Source organism: Mandrillus leucophaeus, unplaced genomic scaffold, assembly GCF_000951045.1.
Source record: "Mandrillus leucophaeus isolate KB7577 unplaced genomic scaffold, Mleu.le_1.0 Scaffold53, whole genome shotgun sequence".
Taxonomy (NCBI): domain Eukaryota; kingdom Metazoa; phylum Chordata; class Mammalia; order Primates; family Cercopithecidae; genus Mandrillus; species Mandrillus leucophaeus.
In genome coordinates this window covers 2,672,113-2,683,472 of record NW_012105697.1, presented here as the reverse complement: position 1 = coordinate 2,683,472, position 11,360 = coordinate 2,672,113, and the positions used below count along the sequence as shown (strand labels likewise).

Here is an 11,360-nt window from a genome sequence, read left to right as displayed (position 1 = left end):
GCGCCCAGCCTAGTGAATCAATCTTACCATATAAAGGATAAAATATTTGTCTTCCTTTTCATCCTCCATTAAACTTTCATCATTCTGTTTGTATCTATAGTCATATGTGAATTGATTATTGCATTGATTATATGCCAAAAGACTTCTGGGGTCAGGAAGTAATATTAAAAAAGGTCAGATATAAAGGATCAGGGAGTGGTCTGAATGTTTGAGAAAGGGAAAACACATGGTCTGCTGAAGGTATTCACATGTATTTTAAACTTCATGCATACAGAATCAAACATGTTTGTGGGCCAGTTTATGAGAACTCACCTACAGTTTTGGTTTCTTTTCTTCACTAGTTTTGAAATTTTAGTAATTTAACAACCTTTATTAGTTTAAATGACATAGGTTTGATATAACTCATTTACCCAGATTTAGAAAAGGGGTTCAAACTTAATTTTCTACTCTTCATTGGTTACTGATTGTTTCACGACTTCTTTTTAATTTTGATTTTGCCTTTGTTTACATGTAAATGATGAATACATCTCAGTAAACTGTCTAATTAAAAAATGACTTTTTATGCCAGGCACGGCAGCTCACGCATGTAATCCCAGCACTTTGGGAGGCCAAGACAGGCGGATCACCTGACGTCAAGAATTAGAGAAAAGCCTGGCCGACATGTCAAAACCCTGTCTCTACTACAAATACAAAAATTAGCCAGGCATGGTGGTGCATGTCTATAATCCCAGCTACTCAGGAGGCTGAGGCAGGAGAATCACTTGGGAGGTAGAAGTTGCAGTGAGCCAAGATTGCACCATTGCATTCTAGCCTGGGCAACAGAGCAAGACTCCATCTCAAAAAAAAAAAAAAAAAAAAAAAAAAAGACTTTTAAAATAGGACATTAGCTTCTTAGAACTGTTAAATATCTAGTCAATGCTGAGATAGAAGCCACCATTTTACCCTATATGACGGACTCTAATGTCAATCCTACTGTATTAGATACTCTCCTTACCTACTTTTAGAAAAATGCCTACCATTCCTAATAAAAAAAAAACTTCACAATCTCTCAGTCCTGAGCTGCTGCATCTCTTTTTTATTTCTGAGATAATCATGGCCGAGATGATCGGCTCTTCTACGTATAGTATGGTTATCTTTTTACTTTACATTAATGTTTAATTACTTTATGCTAGGCACGCTGCTGAGCAATTTACATGCATTATTTCATTCTTCTATTAACTTTTGAGGTAGAACCATTATTATTCCCACACTATAAATCAGACTGAAGCTTACAAAGCACAAAATGCTGCCCCCAAATTAGAGAGCAGAAAATGGAAGTGCAAAGATTGGAACCCAGATCTTTTTGGTTCTGGAAAATGTGTCTTAATCCTGGATAAGTATTCAGAGAATGAGATGGGTAGTGACACAAGATAGGAACTTTGGAAGGTAGCCTGGAACAAGGTGTTAGAGGCTAGGTTTTTAGGCTATTTTGAAGAATGTGTACTTTAACTTAAAAACTATGGGATGCCACTGAGGAATTTTAATGAGGGAGAAATGATATTCAACATATTTTTTTAAAATACAAATTTGGCTGCAATGTGGACAGCTGACACAGACAAGGGTGAATACAAGGTGACCAATTGGAAAGCTACTCGAGTATCCCATGTCAAATATATTAATGTGCATTGGACAAGGATGATAGAATGGAAATGGATTAAAGAGGTGAGATTTCAGACATATTCAGGAGATGAAACCTACAGGTCTTGACAACTGATTTGATGTGGAGGGTGAGGGAGAGGAAAGAGTCAAGAATGACTCCATAGTATGAATTCTTTCATGATGAGCAAGATGTGCACGCTGCCTGAAAGATTTCCTGCAATCTTTACATTCATAGGGTCTCTCTCCAGTATGAATTCTCTGATGTAGAGTAAGAGATCCACTATAGCTAAAGGCTTTCCCACAAACATTACATTCATAAGGTTTCTCTCCAGTATGAATTCTCTGATGTTGAGCAAGGCCTGCATTCTGGCTAAATGTTTTCCTACATTCCTTACACATATAGGGTTTTTCTCCAGTATGACTTCTCTGATGTTGTGCAAGTGATGAACTATTGCTAAAGGCCTTCCCACATTCAATACATTCATAGGGTTTCTCTCCAGTATGAACCCTCTGATGTTGATCAAGGTATGCAATTTGGCTGAAGGCTTTCCTACATACTTTACATTCATAAGGTTTTTCTCCAGTATGAACTCTCTGATGTTGAGCAAGGTGTGCATACTGGCTGAAGGCTTTCCTACATTCCTTACATTCGTAGGGTCTCTCTCCAGTATGAATTCTCTGATGTACAATTAGGTATCCACGATGGCTAAAGGCTTTCCCACACACATTACACACATAAGGTTTCTCTCCTGTATGAATTCTCTGATGCTGAGCAAGAAATGAACCATTACTAAAGGCCTTTCCACATTCAATACATTCGAAAGGTCTCTCTCCAGTATGAACTCTCTGATGCTGAGTCAGGTGTGCAATCTGGCTGAAGGCTTTTTTACATTCTTTACACTGATAGGGTTTCTCTCCAGTATGAACTCTCTGATGTTGGGCCAGGTGTGCATTCTGGCTGAAGGCTTTCCTACATTCTTTACATTCATAGGGTTTCTCCCCAGTATGTATTCTCTTATGTTGTGCCAAGTTTGCACTCTGGCTGAACGTTTTCCCACATTCAACACATGCATAGGGTTTCTCTCCAGTATGAATTCTCTGATGAAGAGTAAGGGATGAGCTCTGGTTGAAGACTTTCTCACAGTCATTACATTTCAAAAGTTTCTTTTCTACATAGACTTTCCTATGTTTCATTTCAACAGATTTTTTCCGGTAACTTTTCTTTTGTGGTTCATGCTTATGTTCTTTTTCTTTGGTGGGAAAACTCTGTTGTATATCAAAGATTGTATCCTGGTGGAATGTTTGCCAAGATTTGTTATATTCTTTATTTTGAACTTCTGGAAGGATTTCCTTATGAGTGATGATTAATTGACTAAGACGTACCTCTTGACTTCCCAGCTGGTTCTTATACCAGTCCTTACCTTGACAGTCTTCTCTCAAATTGGGGTAGTCAAGGCTATAACTAAGATGTCTTGTTCCCACTGTCACAACTGTGGATGATTCTTCATATGTCTCTTGCTTTGATGAAAATTCACTGTTTTTAAATACATACTCCCAATCTAAAAGATATCAAGAAACAAATGTCTTTTGTATTTAATTCACTAGAAGAAACTTAAACATGTGAATAAAATACATAACAAGTTAAAGGATTTAAAAGCTTATAATGCATTCTAAAATAATGACATTATAAATAATAAGAATTTAAGAGAGTTGATTAAGGAAATAATCATTGACAACCAGTAAGGTAAATATAAGAAGAGCAAAACAAGGTGGTCATCCAAAATCATAATCAGCTTTTTATATCAAAGTTAATAACAGACTTCAAACACCTGTCCTCTCTTATCATAGGTTATCCTGCATTCAAGCTAAGTTATCTTTAATAAGCCAGTTTTATGATGTTAACATGATTTAAAAACTCCATTGGAATCACAGGCCTAAAAACAACACTAGGCACTATTAATATCCTTATTAGGATACATGTAAAACTTTATGGTTGTTCATATTGTTCATAAAACTCTGTGGGTAAACATCTGCAGTTAGAAAAAAGTCTTCCTGAAAATCATTTTCTATGTAACAAATTCCAACCATATGTAAATTTTCAATTGATCCCTGAAGCTAAGATGCCTTCATATAAGAGTAGTTTTCTATTAAACTGCTTGGTCTTACTAAACTAGCACAGAACTTAATCTGCCTTCCCGTGTTCAGTTCCAAATCAGATCACTTCATTTTTCTGCTTAAGATTTTCCTGTAGTTTCGTACTATGTTTATAATAAAGCCAAAATTCCTACCCTGGTTTATAAAACTCTACATGACCTGGTGTTCTCTGATCTTATATTCTACTACTCTCTTGCTTGCTTCCTCCACTTCAGTCATATGGGTATTCACTATATTTCCACTTTAGGAACACCAGACTTGCCATTTCTCTGCCTGAAAAGCACCTTCCACAGATACCTGCTTGATCCCTTCTCTCAGTGCACTTCTTCACTTGAGGTTCTGTTCACATATTACCTCTTCAGTATGGCCTTTGCTGAACATCCAATATGAAGTATTCCATACTCCCCTTCCTCCTGCTTTGCACTTCACAGCACCTAACTTATTTAATATCATATTACATGTTAACTTACTCTCTATTCTCATTAGAATGTAAACATTCATGTGTAGGAACTTTTTTTCTCACCCTTGAACACCCATTGCCTAAAATAGCCTGGAAAGATAGAAGATGCTTAGTATCTTTGGAATAAATACTGAATCAATAATACATAAAACATCACACTAATTCATCCTCTTATTAGAATGACACGCTTGCATGAATGGGGTAAATGTCTGAAATCAAATGGAATATTACCACTAAAATGTTATAGTGGATAATGATATTTGGAAGGAAAAGAATCTGAAGGCAACATACTTAAATTGAGGCTGCTGACTCCCACTGTGCTGCCTCAGTGCCCTTCCAGATTCCACTTTCCTCTCTAAACAGTTGCAAATCACACTCATGAATGCCCTATAGAAAGTCAACATGAAAATTAAATTCTGAAGACTCATGGGTCAAAAAAGAAATATGAAATGACTGCCAAGGAGCAATGATCTAATTAAATAAACCCAGAATTAGGTTGATAAAACTATAATAAGGAAGTAAAAACATAGGTATAGTCATTGATGAATACTAATTCTCATTAGACTGAAAAGGATGGATGTTATAATCGTTACAGGCATGATTCTTACATTTTAGAGTGTATCAGAATTAGATAAAACTTGCTAAACGACAGATTGCTATACTCTGTGCACAGAGTTTTTGATTGAATTAGTGGAGGTTGAGGGCTGAGAATCTTCATTTCTAATAAATTCACAGGTGATGCTGCTGGTCTCAGGACCACATTTTGAGCATCACTGCACGATAGCACCCACTGGAAGCATAATATAAAAAGGTACAACAAGCCAGCAGATAAAATAAAATGGAATTATAAAAAATATTCAAACATCCCAAAAGAAGATAGAGATGAGCAAATATTTTTTAATGAGAAATATTAAAGAGAAAACAATAGTAGACCCAACTCAAATTATACAAATAATTAAATATTAATGAACTCATTTAGTTAAAAGGCAGAGTTTATAGGAATCAACAAAATGAAAGACACAATTATATGCTGTTTATAGAAACCTCACATTATATATAAGAATACATTAAAAATAAATAGTAAACAGATAAAGATGTAACATTCAAACAGTAAGCATAAGGCCAGACTGACTATATTCGTGTCAGATAAAATAGACTTTAAAACTGAGTATTACCAAAGATAAAGAGACATATAGTAATAAAGGGATCAATTCACCAGAAAGAAATAATCTTTAATGTGTGTGCACCTAATATAAAGCCTCAAAATACATAACACAAAAATTGAAAGTGTAAGAAATAGGTAATCCTATAGTCATAATAGGCAACTAACGCATGCTTTGCTCAGAAACTGACAAAACTACGAGAAAATAGTAACAAAGAGGATCTCAACAGGGTTAACTACTTTGATCTAATTTATATTTATACAACACTACAATCAACACTTGTACAACATGTATTCGAGTGCACACAGTGTGTTCAGTAAATAAGATAGACTATAAACCAAGTATATACAAACCAAGTCTCTATAAATTCTAAAGTACCAAAACCAAGGTGAGTATGCTGTCTAACCTCAATAGAGGTTATATATCATGGCCCAAATCATATAAATCATGGGCCAAAGAGTATAGTAAGAGAAATTACAAAATATCTTGGTTGATAATGACAATACAACATATCAAAATCTGAGGGATACAGCTAAAACGGTACTTAAAGGAAAATCTAGTTTTCAAATGCTCATATTAGAAAACAACTAAAAGTCTAAAAATCAATAATCTAAGATGTTACCTCAAGAAGTGAGGAAAAGGCCGGGCGCGGTGGCTCAAGCCTGTAATCCCAGCACTTTGGGAGGCCGAGACGGGTGGATCACGAGGTCAGGAGATCGAGACCATCCTGGCTAATACGGTGAAACTCCGTCTCTACTAAAAAATACAAAAAACTAGCCGGGCGAGGTGGCGGGCGCCTGTACTCCCAGCTACTCGGGAGGCTGAGGCAGGAGAATGGCGTAAACCCGGGAGGCGGAGCTTGCAGTGAGCTGAGATCCGGCCACTGCACTCCAGCCTGGGTGACAGAGCTAGACTCTGTCTCAAAAAAAAAAAAAAAAAAAAAAGAAGTGAGGAAAAGACCAAAGTAAACTTAAGGAAAGTGGAAGCAAAAAGTTAAGAAAGAAAATTAACAATACAGAAAAACAACAACAGAGGAAATAAAACAAAAGTAGGTTCTTTTAAAACATCGGTTATCAAGAAAAAAAGAACAGATATCAACAACACCAGAGGAGTTATCATTACATATTGTACAGCTGTTTTTAAAAAATGTTAATAACTTGAACAACTCAGATGAAACACAGAAATCTCTTGAAAGACACAGCCTACCAAAGCTGATTCAACAAAAATCAGATAACCTGATTAACCCTTTATCCATTAAAGTTGTTATTTAAAAAATACTTCAGGCCCAGATGTCTTCATTGGTGAATTCTATCAAATATTTAAGGAAGAAATAATATCATTTTATCCAAACTGTCAGAAAATAGAAAAAGATAAAACACTTTCCAACTTGGTTTCATAAGGCCAGTATTATCTTGATACCAAAGCCAGATAAAAAAATTTTAAGAAAGTAAACCTGCAGGCCGGGCGCGGTGGCTCATGCCCATAATCTCAGCACTTTGGGAGGCCGAGGTGGGCAGATCACGAGGACAAGAATCATGACCATCCTGGCCAACTGGGTGAAACCCCGCATCTACTAAAAATACAAAAATTAGCTAGGCGTGGTGGCATGTGCCTGTAGTCCCAGCTACTCGGGAGGCTGAGGCAGGAGAATCACTTGAACCCAGGAGGTGGAGGTTGCAGTGAGCTGAGATTGAGTCGCTGCACTCCAGCCTGGTGACAGAGCAAGACTCCGTCTTGAAAAATATATATATACAAATAAATAAATAAAAGTAAACCTGCAGACCAATGTAGCGCATGTACATAAGGCAAAATCTTTAATAAAACTGGGCAAATCAAATCCAGGAAAATATGAATAGCATCATCTTGACCAAGTAGAGTTTATCCCAAAAATGCAAGATTGGTTTCACATTTGAAAATCAATCAGTGTAATTCGCCATATTAAAAGGTTAATGAAAAAAAAATCACATTATCATTTCAACAGATGTAGAAATAGTATCTGATCCATTTATTATAAAAATGCTCAGCAAACCAGGCATAGAAAGTAATATTTTCAAACTGATCAAGGACATCTAAGAAAAACTTACAGCTTACACTGACTTAACAGTAAAGATAGAATACATTTCCCCTTAAGACTGGAACAGCACAAGTACATCTCCTCTTACCCCTTCAATTACACGTTAGACAGGAGGTCCTAGCCATTGCAATACATCAAGAAAAATAAGGTCTAAGGTGTAAGGTGTAATTCTCAAAGGATCAGAAGGAAAAAAAAAACTATTTGTAGATGGCATGATTGTCCATCCAAAAAATCCTCATAGACCTACAAAATAACTGTGAGGGCAACTATTAAATGAATCTAGCAAGGTCATAAGATGTAAAGTTAATACAAAAATCAATTTACATTTTTTGCATACTAGGGGCAAACTATTAGAAAACCGAATTGTTAAAAAATTATATTTATTATAGCACTCAAAAAGCTATTAAACACTTAGGAAAAAAATTTAACACAGTACCACTACACTGCATACTACAAAATATTCTTAAGATAAATTTTATTATTTTTCCTTTTTCTTTTTCAGACAGAGTCTTGCTATGTTGTCCAGGCTAGTCTCAAAGTCCTGGACTCAAGTAATCCTTCCAACTCAGCCTCCCAAGTAGCTAAGATTACCAGCGCACACCATCACACCCAACTTCGAGACATTTTTAAAGACTAATAAATGGCTTAATAAACCATACTTATATTAGAAGACTCAATGTTAAGAGGTCAGTTCTTTTTCAATTGATGTACAGAATCAATGTAATCCCAGCAAAAATCTAAGTTTTTTGAGTAGAAATTATCAACTTCATTCTGAAATTTATATGAAATGCAAATGATCTAAAACAGTCAAGGCAATTTTACAAATTGCACTATCTGATATCAAAACTTACCATAAAGCTACAGTAATCAAGGCAGTATGGAACTGGTGAGACAATAGACATATAGATCAATGGAACAGAAGAGATTCCAGAACTATACCCACACATATATGGTCAAGTGATGATCAGGAAAAGTAGCAAGGTGATACCATTAGGAAGAGAAAGTGTTTCCTGACAAACAGTCTTGGGGCAACTGTATATCCATATGGAAAAAAAAATGAACCTCAACCTTTACCTCACACAAGACACATACATTATCTCAAAATCATTCACAGAGCTAAATGTAAATGCTAAAACTTTAAAACTCCTAGAAAAATATCTTTGTGACGTGGGAGTAGCAAGAATTTCTTAGATATAAGAAGCACCAACTAAGACAAGTTAATAAATTGGATTTTACAAGAATTGCAAACTTTGCCTCCAACAGTGGTGGCAGTAGAAAAACAAAAAGGCAAGCCATAATTGGCATACATATAAGCCAATACATATAAATGATAAAGAACTTGTTTTAAGACAATATACAGAACTCTTACAACTCATAAGATAAACAATCCAATAAAACATGGGCAAAATATTTGAACAAATATTTCATAAATGTTATATGCATGGCCAGTAAGCATATGAAAAGAGGCTCAACATTATTAGTCATTCCAGAAATGCATACTAAAACTACAACACAACTTTTAGAATGACTAAAATTAAAAATACTACTAATGATACCAAGATTTGGTGAGAATGTGGATTAACTGGAAGTCTCATACACTGCTAGAAGAATGGTATAATTCCTTCAGAAAGCTGACAGTTTCTAACAGAGTTAAACATATACCTATCATATAACTCAGTTCTTCCATCTTAGGTATTTACCCCCCAAAAATAAAAATATATGTTCACACAAAGTCCTGTACATGACAGCTGTATAGCAACTTTATTTATAATAGCCCCAAAGTGGAAACAACCCAAATGTCCATCACTAGGTGAACGGATAAATGAAATGTTGCATTCATACTGCAATAATATAGATAAATTTCAAGATCATTATGCTGAGTGAAATAAGCCAGACATAACAAAATACATACTGTATGATTCCATTTACTTTAGATGCAAATTAATAAAAAACAACAAAGATCAGATTCATGTTTGTTTGGAACTGGGAGTGCAGAGTAGGATAGATGGAAAGACACAAGCAATCTTTTGGGGTGATAGAAATACTAAATGTGTCTTGATTGTGGTGACAGTTTCATGGGTATATGCAAGTGTCATCAAACTGTACAATTTATATGTATCCAGTTTACTGAATATAAATAATTCCTTAATAATAATACTATCTGATCAAATACAATAAAACCAGAAAACTCTCTTTTAAACAACTCTGGGTGAAAGAAAAAAATTTTTAAGGTAGATTATCTAGTATGAACAGCAGTAACAAAAACACAAGTATCAGAATCTACAGGAGATAGACAAAGACAAACTTAGAGGAAAATTCATAGTCCTTAATAATCTCATTACTAAATAAAAGAATGAAATTAATAGATCAAGCTCTCATTTCAGCACTATGGAGATCAAAATAAATAAGAAAATTAGAAGGAAAGAATTAGTAAGGAGAAAATATTTTATGAATTAGTATGGAAAAAAACAGAAAATTGGAAAAGAATACTAATACATAAATCCATAAGCTAATTATTTAAAAATAAACTTATTTATGAACAGAGCAACCTAATAATACATGTATTCTTATTTTTTTTTTTTTGAGACACAGTCTCAAGTTAAAGTTCAGTGGTGTGATCTTGGCTCACTGCAACCTCCACCTCCTGAGTTCAAGTGATTCTCTGCCTCAGCCTCCTGAGTAGCTGGGATTACAGGAGCCTGACACCACACCTGGCTAATTTTTGTATTTTTAGTAGAGGTGGGGTTTCACCATCTTGGCCAGGCTAGTCTTGAACTCCTGACCTCATGATCCACATGCCTCGGCCTTCCAAAGTGCTGGGATTACAGGTGTAAGCCACCATACCCGACCAATATATTCTTTTTAAAAAAGAATAGTTATACAAAATAAGAAATTAAAATTGGAAACCATTATAGATATAAAAAAAGAAAAATAATTGTATATTACTTTGCTCAAATTCATGAAATCTGATAACCTAAATGAAAAGAACAATTATCTAGAAAAATTAAAATGCATAAAATTTAACTAAAGACAGGCTGGAGGCAGTGGCTCATGCCTGTAATCTCAGCACTTTGGGAGGCCCAGGTGGGCAGATCATTTGAGGTCACAAGTTCAAGACCACCCTGACCAACATGGTGAAACCCCATCTCTACTTAAAATACAGAAAAATTAGCTGGGCATGGTGGCATATGCCTGTAATCCCAGCTACTTGGGAGGCTGAGGTAGGAGAATTGCTTGAACTTGGGAGGTGGAGGTTGCAGTGCACCACTGCACTCCAGCCTGGGCAACAGGTCAAGACCCCATCTAAAAATATATGTATATTAACCAAAGACAAACTACAGAGATGCCATTTACCATGGAGGATACTGAGAAAGTTGTCAAAGATTCACTTCTCCCACAAAGGCCTCAGCATCAGGCTTTATCTCTCAAACTCTTAAGACCAATGATCTCATTCATCCACACTGACATCTCTAAATCAGAGTATTTTTCTCAGACCCTATCTTCAAACCAGTTGCATGTTGCATTTCTTTGCTTGGAACTCTCCTCATCTTATACATATAACCCTCTTCTGTCCACAGCCAAATTTATCATCTTTCCTCCTATCAACCTATTCTTATGATTGTTTCTATTAAGTGTTATCATCTTATAGTTACCCACACTTGTAAATAAAATTGGTTTTCTTTTTTCTTTGCTGGTGTATAAGCCTCTGAATAATCCCAAGAATTTAGCAGAATCCTCTTCTCAAAACATAAAGTCGGCTGGGCGTGGTGGCTGAAGTCTGTAATCCCAGCACTTTGGGAGGCCGAGACGGGCGGATCACGAGGTCAGGAGATCGAGACCATCCTGGCTAACACGGTGAAACCCCGTCTCT

General features: G+C 35.7%; 1 protein-coding gene across 3 annotated transcripts in view; it reads right to left on the bottom strand.

Moving 5' to 3' along the window:
* Positions 1 to 1,504: 1,504 nt before the first annotated feature.
* ZNF583 (zinc finger protein 583) overlaps positions 1,505 to 11,360 on the bottom strand; it is a 20,508-nt gene continuing 10,652 nt past the window's right edge. For all 3 annotated transcript variants that reach the window (XM_011996996.1, XM_011996997.1, XM_011996995.1), the window contains one exon: positions 1,505 to 3,197. In XM_011996996.1, the coding sequence (XP_011852386.1) occupies positions 1,720 to 3,197 (1,478 nt within the window). In that variant the 3' untranslated portion in view covers positions 1,505 to 1,719. The remainder of the gene's footprint in view (positions 3,198 to 11,360) is intronic.